The sequence below is a fragment of the Mustela lutreola genome, chromosome 18 (genome assembly GCF_030435805.1).
Source record: "Mustela lutreola isolate mMusLut2 chromosome 18, mMusLut2.pri, whole genome shotgun sequence".
NCBI classification, from domain to species: Eukaryota; Metazoa; Chordata; class Mammalia; order Carnivora; family Mustelidae; genus Mustela; species Mustela lutreola.
The window spans coordinates 3,539,755-3,564,504 of record NC_081307.1 but is presented as its reverse complement, the minus strand read 5'-3'; the positions used below and the strand labels follow the sequence as shown (position 1 = coordinate 3,564,504).

Below are 24,750 nucleotides of genomic sequence, written 5' to 3'. Positions count from 1 at the left end.
GGAGTTGGGTCACGTTTCAGTGCAAAGGGCATGGATGGGTCCTCAGGGGCCAGTGATCAGCAGTCCCGCCCTGCCCCTGCCTTGTCTGCAAACTTTGACTTCCGATTTTACTCTATGGCATTGCCCCTGCCCTCCTTCACACAGGAGTGGCACTACTGAATTAAAAAAAAAAAAAAAGTGATTGGTTCTTTTTTATCTGGTGCCTACACATTTTAGTGTCTGAAAGTCCTGTTTTGATGTATGCTGCTCCCAAATACTGATCTGAGAAAGGCATAAAACCAAAAATGTGTTTAATTTGAAAGCTTTTAGGGGCCAACACACTCCTCGATCAAAATAACGGAATGGTTTATATATTGTAATCAACTCATATTAAGTTGATAATTTTAAAATGAGCTAGGTGGAATATTTCCTGAGATCAGCTGTCTACTACTTAAACTACTGATTTTAATACAGTTGACCCTCGAACAACACAGGTTTGAAAAGAATGGGTCCATTTATACATAGATTTTTTTATAGTACAGTACTATAAATGTATTTTTCTTATGATTTTAACATTTTTTCTTACTTTGTAAGAATACAGTATATAAATCATATAATATACAAAATACATGCCAATCAACAGTTTATCAGTAAGGTTTCCAGTCAACAGGAGGCTATTAGTAAACACATTTTTGGGGAATCATTATAGGTGGATTTTCAACCGTGCAGTGGTGGGGGGCATGCTGGCGCCCTCAGAAGTCCCCCACACTGTTCAAGGTTCAACTGTAGATCTAAAACTTTTATTTAAATTTTTTAAAAGATTTATTATTTTTTAAAATTTGACAGACGGAGATCACAAGTAGGCAGAGGCAGGCAGAGAGAGAGGAGGAAGCAGGCTCCTTGCTGAGCAGAGAGCCCGATGTGGGGCTTGATCCAAAGACCCTGGGATCATGACCTGAGCCGAAGGCAGAGGCTTTAACCCACTGAGTCACCCAGGCGCCCCAAGATCTAAAACTTTTAATGCAAAGTAACTAACGTCTTAGCCCTCTCTTTTTCAAGTAGCCCCTAGAAACAAGTATTTGTTTGACGTTTATCTGATATATTTCAGGACAGGAAAAGAAGAAAACGAACCTGAGAGCTAACATTGGCCTAGTTGGACACACGAGGCAACCTTCCACAGATGTCATGTGAGGGCACTCAGTCTTCACAGCCTGTGAGGGAAGTACCATCATCTCTTGGGTTTCAAGGCTGAGCCTGAGGCACAGAGGAGTTAACCTGTTCCCCCACAGGGCAGTAGGATGCTGGGTAGAGCCAGGCCTGGGAGCCAGGCCACCAGGCACCTGGGGCTTGGCGGGAGGGAGGAGGCGCCTTCCCTGGGCTGGTGCACAGACCCCCCCCCCCCCCCCCCCGCACCCACAGCTCCCTCACGGAAGTTCACTCAAGTTCATTCTGGCATGAAGGTTTTCAGTATTAAAACTTCCTGCATGGAAAGGTGTGAAAGTATGTTGATACGTGATACCTACCGAAGCCTAACTATGGAAAATAAGACCTTGAGATTATGAAAAATATTCATTTACATAAAGTGAAGTCTTGTTCAGAAACTTGTAAGAATTGAAATACATTCTTAAAAGCCCCAAATTTAGGATGATTTTTATTTACAAAACAGGTTCTTTTGTTTTACAAAAATTACAAAAAATGACTCTGAAAAATAGAGATAGCTTCTCAGACTCTTGGGAACTATTTTTAAGCAACCAAGGAGTTGAACTCAGGTTTTCTTCTTTCTAAGAGTTGTAACGGCAACATTCACGAATGCTTTATGTCTTCACAAAAAATCCCACGGCTTCCTCTGGTGGAAAGGGTTCCCCGGTCAGGCTAGAGTCTGGAGGAGCAAGATCTTCTCGTTGATGCAGAACCTGTGCAGCACGACCATCAAGTTCTCGCCACAGCGTGACACCTGGCGCTCCATGGCCAGGCGGAAGTCCTCCTTCACACCCTTGGTGATGCCCCGAGTGACTGTGTGGTGCCTGAGGGCAGCGACAGGGAAACAGAGGGGACACCACAGTTAGTGCCGGCATCCCCGGTCAGTGTTTCTGGGGCAGGTGTAAAACCTGACTGAAATCTAAGTATAAGTAAAAAAATTCAGAAAGGAAGAAAGGCCCTAACCAAACAATCCCCCTGCCCATTCCTTCTCAGAAAGACATAAAACTAGAGAGACGTGTTTCCCACTCAATAAAAGGCTATTTTAAGCATCTAAACGTCTGGTCAAATGCCACTTGCTTTGCTTCTGAACTCTTGCAGCTCTGACACTATGCATCCCTGTGCTGACTTGTGCACGGTTCTGTCCCTTTGGGCCAACTGGGCCCAGTCCACATGGCCACACAGTTCATGTCTGGACAAGCCAGCCGAGCGTGAGCACAGAGGCAGCAGCAGGGAGGAGGGAAGCCAGAACAAGCCCGTCACCACACCGAGTTGGGGCCTGGGGCTCTGCGGGAAGGCTCAGAAAGGCCCGGGGCTTGTGCTCAGCCACTGGGGTTTCTTCCAAGTGCGTCTCTCTCCCGGTGATGCCAGAACAGGACAGCTCTGCTGAGCTCATCCAGACTCACATCTGTTTGAGAAGCTGGAGGAGTTGCAGGTCCCAAGACGAGTCTGGCAGAGGTGGGGAGAGAGAAGCAGACTCACTGAAGAATAGCCAGTGTCCTGCAAAAGCCTGCTGGGCCCAGATCTGGTCCCCGTGCTCAGGAGAAGGGTCAGTGGGAGCACAAGAAAAGTTCTAGCTATACCCAGAAGCTGTGCTGTGGAGAAGGAGCTCACAAAGGAAATCCCAGAAAACTTAAGATGTCAAATTGAAGAAAGGAAAAATCTAGCAAAATTTGCTGGGTTGTTGAAAGGAGTTTTAACTACAGGGTCAGTACTTCAGTAGGGTTAGACCATTAGAAGGCACCCACCTCGACTGCCTAACTTCCCTCAGACACAATGACAGGGATTTCAAATGAGATTTTTATGTATGGGCCAAAACAAAATTGTTGAAACCACTCTAAAATGTTCCTGTTTTTTTTTTAACTTGTGTACTGTTGTATAAAATAAGTACAACAGAAGTCAAAAAGTTGCCAGGTAACAGGAGGAAAAACAAAACTAGGCTCTGCCAACTAGTAAAGCTACTCCAGGACAGCCTGCAATGCCCACGGGCATTTGAGAGAACTATGCCAACAGCAGCAGTGCCAGGGAGAAAACACAGTTCTTTGTGGACGTTTCTAGTGAAGTCGGCTGGTTAATTCTGTAACTAGGACATGGTGTCAGTGAGGCTGAGGCCATGAGGCCCACTGAGAATGGGCGTACACCCATGTAGGCCGTCCTGAGATACCGTTCTTCTGGGTCCCAGACTGCAGCCCCTGATGGGAGCCAACCCTTGAGCGACTGAGAGTTACTGGTATTTGCAGACAACAAGCTAAAGGGCTTTGAAAGCTCAAAGCAAACTCTTCCCTTCATGCTAGTAAAGATACAATAAAAGGTTGTGTCCTGCTAATCATGGTTCAATGATACTGTTTCTACAGATAAAGCAATACAACTCCATTCTATTTCTATCAGTCTCTATCCCTCTGGTGAGTGTGGCTGAAGAAGAGAATTAGTCAGCTTTTGTGGTTTAAGGACAGGAGAAATCAGCTAATAAATGCAGCATACCAAGGATTTTCAGTTTAGAAAGGGAAGGTCTGGAAAATCAGTGAATGCTGTGCTAAGGCCCGGTTACACCAGAACATCGACACTGGTCACTAATATGGAAATCCATGAATAAAAATTTCCTTAAAATGAGCTTTGGCATCCTTAAATATTTATGACTGAATGCCTTATGTTTTATCAAAAGAGAATCAATCACAACCTAATGCCTCCTAACCTAACGTGTGCTTAATCTAACACAGTTTTATATAACTTTTGTTTTTTTTTTTTCTTCCTCCAGATCCATAATGATTTTTAAATCGAACACAAAAACATTGGCAACTTATGGAAAAAAAATAAGAAATGTTACAATATTACAACCAGATGGTTTGCCAAGGAATGCAGAACAAATTAAAAAAATAAATAAAGCATGAAAAAGAGCACTGAGGAACAGAGAGCTGGAAACCATGGGCAGTACAACATGTTGACAGACGGCACACTATGAGCAGTGTTTTCCACGTGGTACCTGTCAGCAGTCTGTATGCTGGGCTGAAGCACAGGTAAGAATTCCTGCTGCAGTAACCCCATGGGAGGACTAGAAGGCCTTTAAAAAACAGCAAACAGCAGCATTCAAACACCCACACCGACTCGCCCTGCACTGCAAAAACAACACGCCAGAGAAAATGCACAAGACTGGAACAGACTATGCGGAAACCCTTGAACCTCCACGGCCCCCCGGGGACACAGCGGTGTCTTTCGGGAGGACGGGAGAAGCTAGCGGTCCTCTCCCTGCACCTGCTGCTGGGGCATGTCCAGAGCATCTTGTGCCTGGGCCCCGAGCTCAGCCCACTCGAGGTCTGGTGTAAAAGCAGCCACCGAGAAAGAGGATGACGAGACGCAATGGAACGGCGGTGCGGAGGGGTCACACTGGAGAAGACACGTTTTTGAATCCAGCCTCCTTCACTCTCCACTCTGCTCAAGCCCCCACCAGAGATGGACTGGGGGGCTTCTGGTAACCATCTTTGCCAGGTCTGAAGCCCCAGACTGAAGAGGCCCTTCTGGGATGACTAGAGGGCCTGGCCATGTTTTTGACCAAGAAAGGCTGAGCCTTAATTTCAAAAAGTATCGAGTAAAGGAACAGACACGGGGAATAAAATGTCTGGGACCCATGGCCTTGCTGAATTCGAAACAAAGAATTAGTGCACAGGACATGGTTTTTTCCATTTTCACCCAATCTAATACAACTAAGATACTGCAAATATTGGCAAAGAACTGTTCTCTATTTTAAAATATGTTAAGGACAAAGTGTCTTTGTTCTGTTGGTCAGGCTCCGGGTGCGCTCAGCATTGGTACTGTACCCGCTAGCGTCCGAGCAGAGCGGGACAGACTCACAACCTTACCCAAGGGAGGGGGTGCTGTACACTTCTCACAACACCTCTGCCCCTCAGCTGGGGGTGCCACCCAAAGGTCTGCAGTGGTTTCAGAGAATTTGTTTGGAACCCAAAGGGGAAGGAATATAGATAGTTTTGCTCAAGATTCGAATTCTTCCCTTCTTAGTAAGAGCTCTCTGGCTTTATGCAGCTTGCTTTTCCTGCTGGTTTGGCAGACGTAATCTGAAATGCAGGCTTCCGATGAACTTTGAGACTCGCACAGTGAAGACTAAGCAAGTTTCTAGAATGTCAGCTCACTAAGTAACAATCCCTATTCTTGCTTCCAAACAGAACAAGAGGATTCCTAAGAGGCTTAGTGGTCTTCTCTAGGGTGTTAGAAGGCATTAAAGTTTATATTGACCAAGGTGGGGGAGCCTGCAACTCTCTCTCAAAGCCTGGAAATGCAGGCTGTGTCTCCCTGCCTTGCGCTAAACGACTCTTTACAGTGATATTATCTGGGTGTCCAAGAGCGCCTGCTTCCATTCCTTGTCCTAGGGGTTGTCTGCACAGAACCATGACACTGTTCAGCTTGATACAAACTGGCTACAGAAGAAAGGGTTCAGTACGAGATCCAACTGCTGATTTAGTAAAAGTCGATTCACTCACACTTCCACAGTTAAGCACTATCTGAAGTGAGAGATCATCTATACATTTAACCCTTAGTAAATGCAGGTGATTTGAAGGCTGTTCCTATATCATGATAATTTGTACCGTGAGTGTTAATGTGGGTTAACTAAAAGGCTATTAATATCAGGCATGTTTTATATATCCGGCCTCAAAACCTAGAAATCTTTCATTTTTAAGCCCACAGAAGGGGCTACGTAAGCTCCCATAGCAACAAGTCATCTTTGTTCTCGAACACTGTTAAGAACCATGCAATCATTCCCCCCAGTTCTTCTTCGCGGTCTTAGGGAAGGGAACGGAGACGGGAAGATACGCCTGTCCAGCGCATCTCGCCTAAGCAACCTCATGCAGAAAGGTCTCGTGTTTTCAAAAAAGAGCGTTTGTTCTTTTATTTTAGATGTTTAAAATATCTATTAATCCCATTTACAAGGTGAAGGACAAAAACCCCATTTAATCTTCCCATTCTTCAGAACGGATTCCGTAAGACCCTCTTCTCAATAGGAGTGGTATTTGCGGTCATACATATCCCCAATGCACATTTCGAGCTTCCCCCTCAGCATTTCTAAGGCTCTACAAAGATAGAAAAAGATGTGGATTTTTGCTCTCAACAACTGAAAACTCATTCATTTTGCAACTGAGAGAAAAAGGACAAGCTTTTCAGCCTTAGCAATGCTCCCTTCTCACTCGGGACTCAGTCTCTTGCACTGACTCGGACATGGACTCCTGGCCATGCTGAGTCTGCAGGACGCAAAGGAGGAAGTAGGAAAATAAAGCTGTACGTGGCATTTACAGCACAGAGGATCTATTATCCAAACTACATGAGTACTGAAGGATAGAAGCAAGATTTATGAGCTATTTAAAAATCATAAATGGTCACAACTTCACCTAGATGTGGGAGGGCATGCTTGAGACCAGGCACCTCACCACTATTTCTCGGGCAGGTGTGTTCTTAGAGACACTAGTCTCTGCTAGTTTCCCTTGCGCTATGCAAGCAAAGACAACTACTTGGGAAGGCTTCAGATAAATACTGAAATCCAATTTCTAGATAAAGTCTGTAGCTTTTCCTAATCCACTACAACTTTAATTAAGCATGGCTCTTTCTTAATTAAAAGCGTTCTCTATCTAACCAGAAATTTATAGGATTAGCCTGTACCTTTTGGAGATGAAAAGATAACAGGAATGAGGCTTTCGCTTAGAGGGAAGGTTTCCAAGGTGACAGAAATATCCCAGTTTAAACAATGTTTTATCAGAAATGTAGTTAAGGAAACACCAAATTGCAAAAGGTACCCAGAATCAAATCTACTCTCTCAAAAATGGAGACCAGGTTTGGATTCCTTTTTTTTTTTTTGAGATTTCCCAAAGCTATAGAAACTTACAAATATTTCCTACAAGCACACGAAAGGTGAGCATGTAGCGTGGAAGAGTGAGACAGCATGCTTACTTGATCAGCATCCCTTGATTGGGCAGTAATTCCAGATGAATTTTCCCACCTTCCTGAGTTCTTAAGTAGGCGAATTCCTCCAGCATATCGATATCTGCAGGCCAGGTTCAGGTTAACCACGTTCAGAAACAAGGTGCCCTATCTCTCAGAGGAGGACCGGGCGGGCAGTGACCAAGTAAATTGCCCACAGCCACCCAGCCAACCAGAGTTAGTACTGGAACCCAGGGCGATCTGATTCCCAAACGAACAATTCTTGTACCAACCAGACTACCTCTTAACAATAAGTAGGTTCCTCCTACAGATGCTAACTGAACAGATTCTGTACGGCCCTAATAGAAAACTCTTTTGTTTTCTTTATAAAAAATGAAAGGGGCAGTGGGGGTGTTGAATCCCCAGAAACAGTTACATATCTTCCTAGGCCCTTGGACAAGACAGCACATTCCTCACAACTCGAAGGTGGTCTTTCCGTACCAACAGTATGAAACCCAACACTCCCTACGGCCGGAAGCCGCTGCTGGGCTGGGAGCACGTGTGGCGAGTTCTCAGTGGCAGCTATGACGCCTGTGACTTGGGAGAGGCCCCAGGAGGCCCTGTGCTGACAGATGAAGGCCAATGAACATTCTAGTCTGTGCCCTCACCAGCCACTCTGGGCCTCTCAGGAACTGGAAGGCTCTTCATGTAGGCATCCTGGGTACCTGCCTAGAAGTCACCTGAGGTGGAAAGTGTGACTGAGCTACTCATGTTCCTGATTCGGTGCACCACCTCTGTGAAGCCTTTCAGGACTCTCATGAGAAACCGACTGCCACAGGCCCATTTTTACTCATCATTCTCTCTCTCTTCCCCCAAAGTAGAGTGAAAATCAGTATTTCTACCTGGAATGATTCATTCACTTCTGTAACATGCATTTATTCTTTAAAAAAAAAAAAAAAAAAAAGTAAGAATTTCTTATGCTTACACAGGAAAAAGGATACTTGTAACATAGTTGAAAAAGTTCTCGTATTGGAAGTTTCCTTGTTGGCAAATCTTATTGACAGCTTTCAAGAAAAGATTCTCTCCCCGCGGCCACTCTTGCTGAAGCAAGACGATCACGTGGCCCAGCGCCATGTCGTCCCTGCTGTCGGTGAAAGCCCGGAGCTGCAAGACAAGGATTTGTGCAGACACGGAACGGAAAGGAAATCATGGGTGATCGTAAATATACCAAATATCACTTCCTGAAAAAATGCTGCTATGTGAAAACATGTGATCTAGGGAACAGAGGAGAACACATACCCGCCGTGCAAACAACATAAGGGCTTCTGAAGGGCGGTGAGTCCTAACCCAGAAGCCTGGGTTCCCCTGCTGGGAACAAGGTCACTAGCAGTGTGTTCACTGAGCATCCTGACGGGAGCTGGCCGTGACGGGCAGGCCTGAAGCTCCGGCTTTGGGAAAAGGGCGATAGAAGCTGAGTGGCTGTGTGTGGCAAAGACAAGAATCTGGGGATTTCTTTGAAGGGGGAGGGCGGGTCAAGGGTGGGCCAGAAGGCTGGGGAGAGACAAAGGTTTGGGAGAGCACGGACTGGGGAGCAGAAAGCAGTGAGCAACAGGGGAGGGAGTGGCAGTGAAATGCAGAACCGGCCCAAGGACTCAGCGAGCAGCTAAGCCCCAAATCACACTTTAATCTAATAGTTTCTGTTGCCCCAAGGGATTCTGACCATGAGTGAAGTCTGAGAATTACAGCCCTAAAGCAGAGACCGGATGCTGCTGTTCTCTTGCTCACACACCTTGGTGAAATGCACACAAAGGCTCGGCTCTACCTGCAGCCAAGGGCCTGGGGTTCTTCCGACAGCCTGGAAACCTTCCTGGCTCTGTGGGGTTCATCCTAAGGCCTGAAACGCTTCCACCTGCTACGTCTTTAGGATAACAAACTTGCCATCCCTCTATGAACCCAATGGCATTTGCAATTTTTCTTCTAGCTCATATATTCTGACATACATAAATTCATAAAATATTTACTGATCATCACTAGAGGCAGGTTATTCGGGTAACTGTCCCAAGCCTCTACAGTTACTATTTATTCATTGCTAGCTCCTGCGCTCTCTCGATGCCACCAAGTCACTCCAGATCATCAGAAGTGTTCCAAATTAAATTTTGCCGATGCTAATCAGTCTCCAGCTTACCTTAAAGCAAGCCAGCATCAGATGCAGGCAGTAGGGCATGAGGGCCTTGCTGGTACAAGGCAGCAACTTCAGATCGGAGCCTGTGCACAAAAGGGTCTGTTATTAGTGAAGAAAAGGGCTTTGGAAAGTATATATTTAAGACGTTTCCCAGAAAAAAATATAAGCAACAGTCATAGGATTTCAAATATAGTTTCACTGTCACGTTTTTCATGGTTTTTGAATGATCTCCGGATTTATCAGTCTTCTTTCCTAACCTTGCTTAAATACTTTTTATTATAAAACATTTCAAATGTAGAGAAACAAACACAGGTGTTTGTAATACTGTGCTCAACACTCAGCTTATAAAATGTTAATGTTTTCCTTTATTTTTTAAAAAAATTTAAAAGGTTTTATTTATTTATTTGACAGAGAGACACAGTGAGAGGGATAACAAAAGCAGGGGGAGTGGGAGAGGGAGAAGCAGGCTTCCCGCTGAGCAGTGGGAGCAGATACGGGGCTCGATCCCAGGATCCCAGGATCATAACCTGAGCCAAAGGCAGATGCTTAACAACTAAGCCCACCCAGGCGCCCCATAACATTAACATAAAGCATCACAGATTCAGTTGAAGCCTCTTGTGCACCTTTGCAGCCGCCCTCTTCCCTTCTCCCCGAAGTACTCTTCTCACTGCGCTGGTTTCATTCCTCAGCAACAGAGGAAAGTTGTGCAAGTTTTTAGTCTACTATATAAATGGTGTCATATTGTATGCATCCTTCTGCAAACCGTTTTTGATATGAATACCAATAGCTCTAGTTCATTGATTTTCAATGTTTATACAGTATTCTATTTACATGACACAATACATTTACCCATTCTTTTATGGTAGACAGGGGGATTTCCATTTTTTCACTATTACAAACAATGTTAAAATAAACATTCTTATATAGATTTTCTTGTGCACTTGTGGGGAAAAAAAAAAAACCCTTAGGCAACAGTTTTCAAACCGAGACCTTAATCTTTTCCTTTCTGGCATGTGTTCTTTATATCCTAAATCCTTCTCTACCCTAAGGATGAAAGTAGCAAGAAATCATGGAGATCCTGTACACGCATAATTACACGTTCATGTGTCTAAAACAGAAGGTTCAAGAAATACAATTTGCCCCTTTCACAGGAGATCTCATCTTAATATTATATTCTATCTCATTAAAAAAAGAGAATGGTTGAAATTCATGACCTGGGAGGTGAGGACCCAACTTTGAAAAGCACTGATCTAAGGGATTTAACTAGAAGACCTATGTAACTGGGTAATGAGATGTTTGACCTGGAATGATTAAATTGGTCTCCATAGTGATGGTATAAGTTTATATACCTTCCAGAAAGAGATGGACAATTTGTGTCTTCACATCCGATAGTCAGTACTGCCACCCTGCATTCTGACCTGTCTGATATGGTAGCTTACTGTTTTTTAACCCAAATTTCTCACATTATTAATGGGTCCCTTCCAATGGTTTCTGGTCATTTGGATTTCTCCTTGTATGAATCTGTTGTTTGTATTCTTTGCCTGTTTTTCTATGACAGGTTGTCTGGTTGGCTGGTTGTTTCTTACTGGTTTGAAGGAGCTCTTTCAAAATCCTGGATACAAAGTTCTTGTTGATTCTCCATGCTGTGTAAATTTCTTGCAGGCTATGGCTTATCCTGTCACTTTGTCACAGTATCTGTCACAGTTGTTGATATTTTATCATTTTTTTTTAAAGATCTTATTTATTTATTTGACACACAGAGAGAAATCACAAGCAGGCAGGCAGGCAGGCAGGCAGAGAGAGAGGGAGAAACAGGCTCCCCGCTGAGCAGAGCACCTGACGCAGGGCTCCATCCCAGGACCCTGAGATGATGACCTGAGCTGAAGGCAGAGGCTTAACCCTCTGAGTCACCCAGGCGCCCCACTGTTGCTATTTTAATTTGATGGGACTAAATTTACTTACCTTTTCCTTTCTGTTGTGTGGTTTTTGTAGCCTAATCATTCTCTACCTGTAAGGCCCAAAGAATCCTTTCTTCTAAAAGCTTGAAAGTTTTACTTTTCATTTTTAAATCTTAAAATTTAAATAATTTTTGTGTAGTGGGAAGGCAAGATCACATTTTTATTATTTTTATACTTGGATCAATTGCCTTACTACCACTTATTGGATAAACTCAATTCTTGGCCCACTGAATTACAATACCACCTGTTTCTTAGTTCTCTGTTGTGTTCCATTAGTCAGTCTCTATGCCAACACTATACTACCTCTATTAAAGTAAGTCTTGAAGTCAGCTAGGTCCAGTCTTAAGCTACCTGATCTGCTTCTGTTTCAGAGACACTATTTCTGAAGGGGTCTGGGCTGTATCTTCTTCTTCTTCTTTTTTTAAAGTCCTCCATGTACCTTAAACACTTTCAGTAATAATCAAGACTGTCATGCTTTTGTCTTTTAGTTATGGCGAACTGGGTGGGGGCATGGGGAGGGGACATGGAGCCCTTATTGTAAAAACAGAAAAAAGGTAGCCCAAGTTTTTAATTATGGCGAACTGGGTGGGGTGCTTTTGTCTTTTAGGAAAATTTTAGTGTCCTAATAAATCTACCTACCAGTCACAAAGACCTTTTCTTCTTTTTTCAAAAATGAAAATAAATGTTTACTTAAAATTATCTATTATACCATATTGTTTGCTTTTCTGTTACATATTACTTATTTTTTAAGTTCAACTAGCCAACATGTACATTAGTTTCAGATGTAGTGTTCAATAATTCATCAGTTGCATACCCAGTGCTCATCACATCACGTGCCCTCCTTAATGCCCATCACCCAATTACCCCAACCCCCACTCACCTCCATTCCAGCAACCCTCAATGTGTTTCCTATACTTAAGAGTTTCTCATGGTCTCATGGTTTTTCTTCCTCTCTGATGAATTCCCATTCAGTTTTCCTTCCCTTCCCCCGTGATCCTCTGTACTGTTTCTTATATTCCACTTAAGAGTGAAACCATATGTTAATTGTCTTTCTTTTCTTTTGCTTAGTATAATACCCTCCAGTTCCAGGTCTATGTAAATGGTAAGTATTCATCCTTTCTGATGGCTGAGTAGTAATTCATCACATATATAATCATATCTATATATGATTATATATATACATACTGTTTTCTTTATCTGTTTATCTGCTGATGGACATCTTGGCTCTTTCCGTAGTTTGGCTATTGTGGACATTGCTGCTATAAACACTGGGGTACAGGAGCCCCTTTGATCACTATGTTTGTATCTTTGGGTTAAATACCCAGTACTGCAATTGCTGGTCATAGAGTAGCTCTATTTTTAAGTTAAGGAACCTCTGTACCTTTTTCCAGAGTGGCTACATCAGCTTGCGTTCCGACCAACAGTATAGGAGGGTTCCCCTTTCTCCGCATCCTCGCCAATACCTGTTGTTTCCTGAGTTGTTAATTTTAGCCATCCTTACTGGTGTAAAGTGGTATCTCCTTGTGGTTTTGATTTGTATTTCCCTGATACCCAGGGATGTGGAGCATTTTTTCATGTGTCTGTCGCCCGTTTGTATGTCTTCTTTGGAGAAATGTCTGTTCACATCTTCTGCCCATATCTTAACTGGATTGTTTTTTGGGTGTTGAGCTTGGTAAGTTCTTTATAGATCTTGGATACTGGCCCTTTATCTGATATGTTATTTGCAAGTATCCTCTCCCATTCTGTAGCTGTCTTTTGGTTTTCCTGTTTCCTTTGCTGTGCAGAAGATTTTTAATTTCAATGAAGTCCCAATAGTTCATTTTTGCTTTTGTTTCACTTGCTTTTGAAGACATGTCAAGCAAGAAGTTGCTGTGGCCAGTGTCAAAGAGGTTACTGCCTACGTTCTCCTCTAGGATTTTGATGGATTCCTGTCTCACACTGAGGTCTTTCATCCATTTTGAGTCTAATATTTTTTTGTGTGGTGTAAGAAAATGGTGCAGTTTCATTCTTCTGCATGTGGCTGTCCAATATTCCCAGCACCATTTGTTGAAGAGACTGTCCTTTTTCCATTGGATATTCTTTCCTGCTTTGTCAAAGATTAGTTGACCAGAGAGTTGAGGGTCAATTTCTGGGTTCTCTATTCTGGTTCATTGACCCATGTGTCTGTTTTTGTGCCAGTACCATACTGTCTTGATGATGACAGCTTTGTAATAGATCTTGGAAGTCTGAAATTGTGAAGCCATCAGCTTTAGTTTTCTTTTGCAATATTCCTCTGGCTATTTGGGGTCTTTTCTGCTTCATACAAATTTTAGGATTGTTTGTTCCAGCTTTGTGAAAAATGTTAATGTATTTTGACAGGGACTGCACTGAATGTATAGATTGCTCTGGGTAGCATAGACATTTTAACGGTATTTATTCTTCCAGTCCATGAGGCTAGAATGTTTTTCCGTATCTTTGTGTCTTCCTCAATTTCTTTCATAAATATCCTGTAGTTTTTAGAATACACATCCTTTACCTCTTTGGTTAAGTTTATTCCTAGGTATCTTATGGTTTTTGGCACAATGGTAAATGGGGTCAATTCCTTAAATTCTCTCTTGTTAGTGTACAGAAATGCAACTGACTTCTGTGCATTGATTTTATATCCTGCCATGTTGCTGAATTCCTGTATGAGTTCTAGCAATGAAGTCTTTTGGGTTTTTCACATGAACTATCATGTCATCTGCAAAAAGAGAGAATTGAGAGAATTTGACTTCTTTGAAAATCTGAATGCCTTTTATTTCTTCTTCTTGTCTGACTGCGGAGGCTGGGACCTCTATCTAGTACTATGTTAAACAGCAGTGAAGAGAATGGGCATCCCTGTCGTATTCCTGACTTTAGAGGAAAAGCTCTCAGTTTCTCTCCATTGAGAATGATATTCACTATGGGCTTTTTGTAAATGGCTTTTATGATATTGAGGTATGTTCCCTTTATCCCTACACTGTGGAGAATTTTAATCAAGAAAGGATGCTATTTTGTCAAATGCTGTTTCTGCATCAATTGAAAGGATCATACAGTTCTTGTCCTTTCTTTTATGAATGTGATGTATCATGCTGTTGATTTGCAAATGTTGAACCAGGCTTGCAGCCTAGGAATAAATCCCACTTGGTCATGGTGAATAATCCTTTTAATGTACTGCTGGATCCTACTGGCTAGGATCTTGGTGAGAATTTTGGCATCCATGTTCATCAGGGAAATTGTTCTGTAATTCTCCTTTTCGATGGGGTCTTTGTCTGACTTTGGGATCAAGGCAATGCTGGCCTCCCATAGAACGAGTATGGAAGTTTTCCTTACTTTTTTTTTTTTTTTTTTTTAAAAAGAACAGCTTCAGAAGAATTAGTTCTTCCTTCTACTAGAATTAGTTCTTCCTTCAATGTCTAGTAGAATTCCCCTGGGAAGCCATCCAGCCCTTGACTCTTGTTTTTGGGAGATTTTTGATTACTGCTTCAATTTCCTTGTTGGTTATGGGTCTATTCAGGTTTCCTATTTCTTCCTGTCTTGGTAGTTTATAAGTTTCCAGGAATGCATCCATTTCTTCCAGATTGCCTAAACTGCTGGCATATAGTTGCTCATAATATGTTCTTTTTTCTTTCTTTTTTTTTTTTTTTTTTTTTTTGGTTAAAGATTTTATTTATTTGACAGACAAAGATCGCAAGTAGGCAGAAGAGGCAGGCGGGGGCAGGGGAGGGGAAGCAGGCTCCCCGTCGAGCAGATAGTCTGATGCAGGGTTCCATCCCAGGACCTGGGATCATGACCTGAACTGAAGGCAGAGGCTTTAACCCACTGAGCCACCCAGGCACCCGCTTATAATATGTTCTTAAAATTATTTTTATTTCCTTGGTGTTGGTTGTGATCTCTCCTCTCTCATTCATGATTAATTTGAGTCCTTTCTCTTTTTTGGGGGGTAAGTCTTAAAGATATATTTTTTTCAGACATTTTTTTAAAAGTCATTTTTTAATTTAGATCTTTTTAATTCTTCCAAAAACTACCTTTTAATTTCATTGATCTATTCTACTATTCTTTTGGTTTCTATCTCACTGATTTCTGCTCTAATCTTTATTATTTCTCTTCTGTACTCAGTTTAGATTTTATTTGTTGTTCTTTCTCCAGGTCTTTTCAGTGTAAGGTTAGTGTGTTTATTTGAGACTTTCCTAGTTTTCTTTTTTTAAAAGATTTTATTTATTTATTTGACAGAGATCACAAGTAGGCAGAGAGGCAGGCAGAGAGAGAGGGGAGAAGCAGGCACCCCGCTGAGCAGAGAGCCCAATGCGGGGCTCGACCCCAGGACCCTGGGATCATGACGTGAGCTGAAGGCAGAGGCTTTAACCCACTGAGTCACCCAGGCGCCCCAGAAAATTTCCTAATTTTCTGAGAAAGGTTTGTATTGCTATGTATTTCCCTCTTAGGACCACCTTTGCTGTATCCCAAAGGTTTTCAACAGTTGTGTTTTCATTTTCATGAGTTTTAAAAATTCTTCTTGTATTTTCTGGTTGACCCATCCATTCTTTAGTAGGATGTTCTTTAACCTCCAAGTGTTTGAATTATTTCCAAATTTCCTGTTGTGACTGAGTTCAATTTTCAAAGAATTGTGGTCTGAAAATTTGTAGGGAATAATCCCAATCTTATGCTACCACTTGAGACCTGATTTGTGACCCAGTATGTGAACCATTCTGGAGTATGCTCCATGTGTATTTGAGAAGAATGTGCATTCTCTTGCTTTAGGAAGAAATGCTCTGTATATATCTGTGAAGTCCATCTGGTCCAATGTGTCATTCAAAGCCCTTGTTTTCTTCTTGATATTCTGCTTAGATGATCTGTCCATTGCTATGAGTGGGGTGTTGAACTCCCCTACTATTACTGTATTATCAATGTGTTTAATTTGGTTATTAATTGGTTTATATAATTGTCTGCTCCCAAGGTAGGAGAATATTTATGATCGTTATATCTTCTTGTTGGATAGACAGTTTAAGTGTGATTTAGAGTCCTTCTTCATCTCTTTGGTTTAAAATCTAATTTGTCTGATATGAGGACTGCTACCCCAGCTTTCTTTCAATGTCCATTAGTATGATAAATGGTTCTCCATCCTCTCACTATCAATTGGGAGGTGTCTTTAGGTCTAAAATGAGTCTCTTGTAGATAGCATATGGATGGCTCTTGCTTTTTTAAATTCCATCTGATACAATGTGTCTTCTGTTCACAGCATTTAGCCCAATTACATTCAGTAACTATCAAAAGACAATGAATTTAGTGCCATTGTATTACCTGTAAAGTCCCTGTTCTGTAGATTGTCTCTGTTTCTTTCTGGTTCATGTTACTTTTGGGCTCTCTCTTTGCTTACAGGATCCCTTTTAATATTTCTTGCAGGGCTGCTTTAGTAATCACAAATTCTTTCAGTTTGTTTGTCCTAGAAGCTCTTTATCTCTCCTTCCATTCTGAATGACAACCTTGCTGGATAAAGTATTCCTGGCTGCATGTTTTTCTCATTTAGTACCCTGAATGTATCATGCCAACACCTTCTGGCCTGCCAGGTCTCTGTGGATAGGTCTGCTGCCAGTTTAATATTCCTACTCCTGTAGGTTAAGAACCTCTTGTCTGGAGCTGCTTTCAAGATTTTCTCTTTATCGCTGAAGTTTGCAAGCTTCACTAATGCATGTTGGGATGACGATTTATTTTTATTGATTTTGGAGGGGTTTCCTTCCCCATATTAGCTAAGTTCTCAGCTACAATTTACTCAAATATACTTTCTGTCCCTCTCTATTCTTCCTCTGGGACCACAATAATCCAAATATTGTTTCGCTTTATGGTTTTGCTGATTTCTCAAAGCCTCCCCTCATGGTCCACTAGTTGTTTTTCTCTTCTGCTCAGCTTCCTTCCTTTCCATCATCTTGTTTTCTCTATCACTAACTCTCTCTTCTGCCTCATCTACCCAAACTGTTAGAGCATCCATTTTTATACTGCATCTCAGTTAAAGCATTTTTTAAAAAAGATTTTATTTATTTGACAGAGAGAGAGACAGTGAGAGAGGGGATACAAGCAGGGGAAGCAGGAGAGGGAGAAGCAGGCTTCCTGCTGAGCAGGTGGCCCGAGGCGGGGCTCGATCCCAGGACGCTGGGATCAGGACCTGAGCTGAGGGCAGATGCTTAACGACTGAGTCACCCAGGTGCCCCTCAGTTAAAGTATTTTTAATTTCAACCTGATTAGATCTTAGTTCTGCACTAAGAGATTCTCTAGAGCTTTTTATGCTTTTTTCAAGCCTAGCTATTAACTTTGTAATTGATATCCTGAATTTCACCTCTGATATCTTACTTGTATCAATACTGCTTAGATCTGTAGCAGAGAATTACCTCTGGTTCTTTCTTTTGTTGTGAATTCCTCCTTCTAGTCATTTTGCCCAGAGAAGAATGAATGAGTGAGAGAACAAAATAAAAAATATCAACCCCAACCCAAGACAAATACACACTAGAAAAGTCTGAAAAGGTCAGAAACCAAAAAAGAAAAGAAAAAGGAAAAAAAAGAAAAAAAGAGAAAAAGGAGAGAATATAATTTCCCAGGTGGACAAAACAGAGCAATCCACTTGGTCCTGGGTGTATTTTGGTCTGTTTGTTAGAAGACACTAAATCCCAAAATTGTAAAGAACACAAAACATATATATACAAAAATAAAAATTAATACAGGGAAAGGAAGCCAAAAAGGAAGACTATATTTATAAAATGTAATTATAAAAATTAAAAAAAAAGAAAAGACTTCGAGAGTTGCTCCAATAAGAAACTAGTTGAGAAGGAAAAAAAAAAAGAAAAGGAAAATTTAAACTGAAAAATAAACGAATCATGAGGAAAGAAACCCTTGAATTCTATATACTATTTTCCCTATCCCTGGAGTTTGGCAGTTCTGTGTGCTCTGTAAACTTGGCATCTGCCTGATGTTCCAGTTGATCTTCCGGGGGGAAGGGCCTGTCACCCTCATTCTCGGGTGTCTTTGCCTGGGGAGAGTAGCACTGCCCCTTGCTAGGGCATGGGCTCTGAGTAAGCGGTTTCCAGTTGCTTTATGTGGTTTTTGTTCCCGAAAGGCTTTCTGTGCCACTCTAGATGAGAATAAAAATGGGTCGATCTCCAGCATTGGAGCTGAAAGACTGCGGTCCCTCTCCCTTTAAGGAAACCCTAAGGGAAAAGCAGTCTACATTTTTGTGTGTACCAAACTCTGCAGGCTCCTGTGGCTTGCATACCCATCAATTTTCCCAGGGGAGGGAGGAAGGTTGCTCTAAGCCTGCTGCGTCCCCCACATAGGCAGCAATACTTTTTTTTCCAAAAAAGTGTTATCATTTTAGCTTTCCATTTAGTCTCGGCTCCATCTCAAATTGGTTTTAGTAATTAATGTGACACAAAGCTTGAGGATCCTTTTTCTTTCTACACCAGAGGTCCTTTGTTCCAGCACCAATTGGCTCAAAAGGCCTTCCTTTCTCCAAAGAATTGGTCTGGTGCCTTCACTGAAAATCATTTGACCATATCTGTACAGGTCTCTTTCTGGATTTTCTACTCTTATGCCAATACTGTCTGGATAACTGTGGCTTTCTATTAGAAGTCTTGCTATCAGGTGGGTAAGTTGTCCAGTTTTGTTATCTTTTTCAAAACCGTTTTAGCTAGATTGCACTTCCCTATAAATTTTAGAATTGAATTTGTCAATTTCTATAAAAAAAAAAGTCTGGTGGGATTTTGACTGGGATTGCACTGAGTCTATAGGTACTTTTGGGGAGAACTGGAACCCTAACATGAGTATTCTAATATGAGTCTTCCAACCTATGAACATGATTTTGCACACTTTTCAATAAATTTTTCCCAAAGTATTTAATGGTTTTTGAGGTTATTCTATTTGGAGATTCTGTAGGCTTTTCTAATATAGCCACATATGTAGCTATAGTCATACCTGTGAACGAAGACAGCAGTCTTCAACCTTTATGCATCCTTTTTCTTCCCTATTGTGCTAGCTACAAGGTGCAGCATGCTGAATTGAAGTGGTAAAAGCAAACACTCTTGTATCGTTGCTGATTTGGGGGAAAGTATTTGCTATTTCATAGTTAAGGATGATGCTGAGAACAACTATTTCTAGCTTGCTCAGATTTTTTTTTAAAAACCATGAATGATAAATGCAAACGTAATGGAACCTATCTGCATCTATTAAGAGAATCAGGATTTTTCGCCTTTACTGTGCTAAAGTGGTGATATTACAGGGACTGATTTTCTACGTTAAAACAACTTTGCATTCCCACTCTACCTGATCATATGTGTTATCCTTCCTATATGCTGCTGTATTTAATTTGCTAACATTTTTTGAGGACTTTGGGAATCTATGTTTATGATGGATATTGGCCTTTAATGTCCTTTTCTGGCAATGCTCTTATTTGGTTTTGCTGTTAGGGTTATGTTTGCCTTAAAAACTGAATTGGGAAGCATTCCCTCTTTCTCTATTTTCTCCAAGAGTATGTGTAGGATAGGTGTTATTTCTTCCTAAGTGCTAGAGAGAATTCACCAATGAAGCCATTTCAATCTGGAGTTCTGTGGGAAAGTTTCTGATAATAATTTCTTTGATAGATGTAGAACATTCATATATTCTATTTCATTCTGTTTCAGTTTTGGCAAGTTGTGTTTCTCAAGGAATTTTTCCATTTCCTCTAAATTGTTGAATTTATTGGTATAGAGTTATTAGTAATTTATTCTCTTAGCGTCCTTTTGATTGCAGTAGGATCTGCAGTGACAATTCTTCTTTCATTCCTGCTATTGGTAACTTGTGCTCACTTTCTTCCCGATTAATCTTGTTAGGAATTTATCTTTTTTTTTTTCTTTCAAAAAAACCACAACTTTTAGCTTTATTAATTTCCTTGATTTTATTTTCTATTGCATTGATTTCTGCACTTATTATTTCCTGTCTTCTACTTTCTTTAGGTTTCATTTGCTTACCTTTTTCTAACTTCTAATGTAGAAACTTAGAACCCTGACAGTGAATCTCTTTTCCTTTCTTATATAAGCATTACAACTAAATTTATGTAAGTTTTCAAGCAATGTGTTCTTTGAGGTGAAGCTCAAAATAGCCTGAGAGGGAACTGACAGGAGATACTTCTTAACTAATCATTCCCAAGTTTTCTGAGAATTGGTAGAGATAAGAAAAGGAGTTCAGGATATTCCGCAGAGATAACCAACTTAGGAAATGAAGAAAACTTTGAAAGAAAGATTTACAGCTGCTTATGAAATCGGTGCCAAGGACAAGCTTGGCAAGAGATTAACTTTTTGTACAGTTTGTCAAATCCCTCAGATCACATAGTATTATTTCATCAGGAATTGTAAAGAATTTCCCAGCCTTGGGTCCTAGAGCCATATTACAAAATAAGAATAAAATTTGCACTGTACCTTTTCTAAATTTGGGCTTTATTTTTGAGGGTTCTTCCTGTGATTTGCCTCCATCTTGAATGGGGAGTACCATGTAGCACATCAAATCAAGGACTTTTTCACATGTCATCTAAAGAAGATCAGATGAAAAGGTACCAATCTGAAATTTTCTCATTGAAAGCAAATCAACAGAATACTAATATATGTGTAGCGGACGACTGGGCAACGTATGCACATGGAGGTCTGTAGCACTATCTCAAGACTCTGTGAGACCATTACCGTTTGCTCAACAGCAAAAATGTAGAAAAGGTAACTGAGATTGAATCGAGGTACTAGACTTTTGGGGGAATAATAACTCCTTCTTTGCTGTTAAAACGAAAAAACAAAAATGAAAAATCAGTAAAGTATTAACTAAACCCCCAATGCGTTTAACAGCACAGCGGCATCCAAAAGAATTAGGCCCATCTTAAAGGCATTCACTAACTCACTGAATAGAAAAATCAACAAAATGGGACACGGAGTACTGAAACACACGGTCTGATATAGAGCATAATGTAAAATGAAGGAGAAACAAGGTAGGAAGATTTTCCTTATCTCAGCCTTAAAGGGACGGAAGAATTTAGAATGTGAAAAAGAGAAAAAAGGGTTTTAGTGGAGGAGAGAAAGCTGTGGGGAAGGGCTGGGTATGGTTTAGGTGATTAGGTGAGGGGAAGGAGGGCGGGGTTTAGGCAGTAACACAGACAGAGCCAGCCTGATGTAGTGCTGGTGGCTGAGGGAGGCCTCAAGTGCCACACGGGTGTTGGGGGGAGGGGGGACTGCTCTCCATCTATAGTGAGTGAGCCATCATCTATGGTCTACCTGTTCAAATTCTAATAACAGCTAGATTCCAAGTGGGGAACATGTTCTATGCATTTAGCACAACCTTCTTATTATCCCCATTTTACAGATGAGGAAGTGGAGTGTTAAACCCATGCTTCCCACCCTTTTCCATGTCTTGACGCATCCAGAAATATTTGTAAGGCTGCTCAGAGCTGGCAGAATTAACTGGGGGCTCTGGCTGCCTCAAGCCACAGCTAACTGAGAGGGTTGGTATCCTGGCACATCCAGAACTCACCCAGGGCCACAGGGTTGTGAATCTCCAGCTTGAAAGTTCAGAACTTGAATGCTGGAGTTAGACAGTTTGGTGAGGTAACTTGACCCAGGTCATAGAGCTAAGAGGTGGTGGGGCCATGATGTGGGCTGCAGAGTCTTATGTCCACCTCCAGCCAATATCTACTGTAAATCCTTTCTTGACTACATGGACCCCAGTGAAAACACCCTTTCCTGAATGCCTACTGTACATATGTCAGGGCATACCACTTAGTATTTGATTTTTCACTGTCTTCAATAGATACTTGCACTTTTCTCTGTAACTCAAATTGTATGTCCTGAATCAGGGATCCCCCATTCCCCATACCCTGCTTATATGTCCACCCCCAGCACACAGTTCAACTCTGGACACTGAGGAAGTCAGTACTTCTGTTAAGGGGAACAATGACAGCAATCTCTTGAAAGCAATGACCATAACTCAAAGATGGAAGAAGAAATGGGGCAAAAAACTCCATTCAGAGCAATGGATTAGAGTGGTGGCCAAGGAAACAAAAGGCACTACACCAAAGATATTAGCTTTATGCTAGAAGAATCAAAATGATTAGGCAGAGTTAAGAGCCAACCATGACCTGAGAGTTTCATACCTAATGACAAGAGAACGAAGGAAACTCACATCTGGACACGCTGGTGAGCTGAAGACAGACAGCTGAAGGCAGCTGAGATCCAGGAGGCAGGTTAAGTTAGAAACCAAGGATAAAGGCCTAACGGTGATCAGCTTTGTCTGAAGCCCTCAAAAAGAATGCGTTTGCCCCGCTTAATTAAATCTGTTTATTTTATATTCCCTAGTATGATGCTGAACAGCAGTGCCTTGTGTAACTGTCTAATTCTACATGATATATGGACATCTGAGTGGGTAAATATGTGTTCTCTTTCAAGTTCTCAGGGAATTCACTGTAACTTAGAATTAGTACTTGATAATTACATAATGATGGAAGAAAAATATTTTCAATTTTCAGTGCACATACTTAACATGCTCTCTGTTTCTTCCTAATTATCATCATGGCAAATTATAAATCATATTTCAAAGTTCAAGTTTAAAAACTTTACTCAGGGTTACTAATCACAAAGTAATCCACTTAACACATAGAATGATGAGAAAGAAATCAGAGTCTGTGTGTTCAGTTGTGGCCTTGAACTTATACAGTAAAAAGAATAAAGAATGTGCTTATATTTTAATTGAATTCAAACAATTATTAATAACTGAATTCAAAGCTGTGCCGACCTCTGTGGTCAGTGCTATGAGAGAGTCAAAGGTAAAGCACATGGTCTGCGCCCTGTCGTAGGAGGGGCTCACAATCACAGGGAAACAGACTTGTGTTCGTAGCTGCTCCGCAGCACCATGAGGTGGACTGCAGAGTCATATGTCTCTGCATGCTTCGAGAGCAGCGGGAAGGCACAGAGGGAGAGAGGGTCTTACCCAGACTCCGTGCTGAACACAATCCCGGTGCAGAGCTTGACCTCACAACCCGGAGATCACGACCTGAGCTGAAACCAAGAGTCAGACACTTAACTGACACCCCAACTCTGGAGACTCAGGGCATCTGATGCTCAGAGAAGCTAATGGCACTCCTCCATTTCCCACTTAATAAATGCCTCTTCTGTCCAAGTACAATAGCACTGATTCTGCTCTGAAGGGATTCCAGGTAAGAAAGTGAAGAAAAATAGAAGCCATCCTCCAACAAATGGAAGAAGGAACAGGAAATCTGAAAAGAGGCACAGCCTAACTTCAAGGAAGCTGTAACTAAAGAGAAAACCAAGTAAAATAAAATTATCAAGATTTTTACTAGCAGATTAGGTGACAAAATCTAGGCAGAAAAAAATCCTATCTCAAATAGACATGCACCAAATTAAAAGGCCACTCTAGGAAAAGAGGAAGCCATGTGCACACTACTCACTCTGTACTCCCCCAGAGCAAAGTGGCAGGTTGCGAGCTGGATGAGCGCCCTCTGATGTTCCAGGGTCCCCTGTCCCGTGATCTGCGGCTGCGGAAGCGATCCCTGGAGAGCTGCGAGATGGTGCAGGCTCGCTATTGCTTTTTTATATTGACCCTAAGAAAGACAACAGCAAGGAAGTGAAAAACATTGCCGTTAAAAAAAAGTCTCCAGGGGGTGCCTGGGTGGCTCAGGTCATGATCCTGGGGTCCTGGGATTGAGCCCCAGATCAGGCTCCCTGCTCAGTGGGAAGCTTGCCTTACCCTCTCCCACTCCCCCTGCTTATATTCCCTCTTTCGTGCTCTATCAAATAAATAATTAAAATCTTTACAAAAAAAGTGTCTCCAGAGTTGGGGTGCCACAGTCTTGGTTTCAGCTCAGGTCGTGATCTCCGGGTTGTGAGGTCAAGCTCTGCACTGGGACTGTGTTCAGCACAGAGTCTGTTTAAGACTCTCTCTCCCTCTCCCCCTTCCCACCGCTCTCTCTCAAATTAGTAAATAAATAAAAATCACCAGAGTTAATGAAGCATACAGATAAGGTAGCTCTGCTTGATCATCTCAGGAGGAAAAAGGAGACTTAGCAATAATCAAACCCACTTATTTAAAGCTAGGTAGAGTGTTCTCTATACAGGTACTTTATATGTACAAAGATTTTTCTTTCTGGTCTTCTTTTTTTTTTTTTTAAGTTTATTTATTTTTTAGTCATCTCTACACCCAATATGGGGCTTGAACTCATGACCCTGAGATGAAGAGTGACCCTTCTACCGACAGGGATAGCCAGACACCCTGGGTCTTAAGTGCTAAGATTAAATAAAATAACAAGCTTTTGGATAAAATACATTTTGGATATACCATTTCTTACAGATATTTTACTAATAATACCCTTTCTCCTTTATGTAGGATGGAAGCAGCAACCTATCTGTTCCGACTACACAGGTTAGAAGCTCTCCAACTTCTTAGGGAATTATTAGCTCTCTCCATTCCTCCCAGGCCTAAGTGGCTCGAGAACAGGAGAGCAGAGCA

General features: G+C 41.6%; 1 protein-coding gene across 5 annotated transcripts in view; it reads right to left on the bottom strand.

Moving 5' to 3' along the window:
• Positions 1–1,600: 1,600 nt before the first annotated feature.
• The window catches only part of INTS10 (integrator complex subunit 10), a 37,662-nt gene continuing 14,512 nt past the window's right edge, over positions 1,601–24,750 (bottom strand). For 2 of the 5 annotated variants that reach the window (XM_059156196.1, XM_059156197.1), the window contains exons 12-18: positions 23,693–23,845; positions 20,670–20,778; positions 9,281–9,360; positions 8,097–8,259; positions 7,126–7,219; positions 4,157–4,234; positions 1,601–2,003 (exon numbers count right to left, since the gene is read on the bottom strand). In XM_059156196.1, coding sequence (XP_059012179.1) covers positions 1,847–2,003; positions 4,157–4,234; positions 7,126–7,219; positions 8,097–8,259; positions 9,281–9,360; positions 20,670–20,778; positions 23,693–23,845 — 834 coding nt within the window. In that variant the 3' untranslated portion in view covers positions 1,601–1,846. Of the gene's footprint in view, positions 2,004–4,156; positions 4,235–7,125; positions 7,220–8,080; positions 8,260–9,280; positions 9,361–20,669; positions 20,779–23,692; positions 23,846–24,750 lie in introns of all 5 variants that reach the window. The other 3 variants (XM_059156198.1, XM_059156199.1, XM_059156200.1) reach the window with 2 other exon arrangements.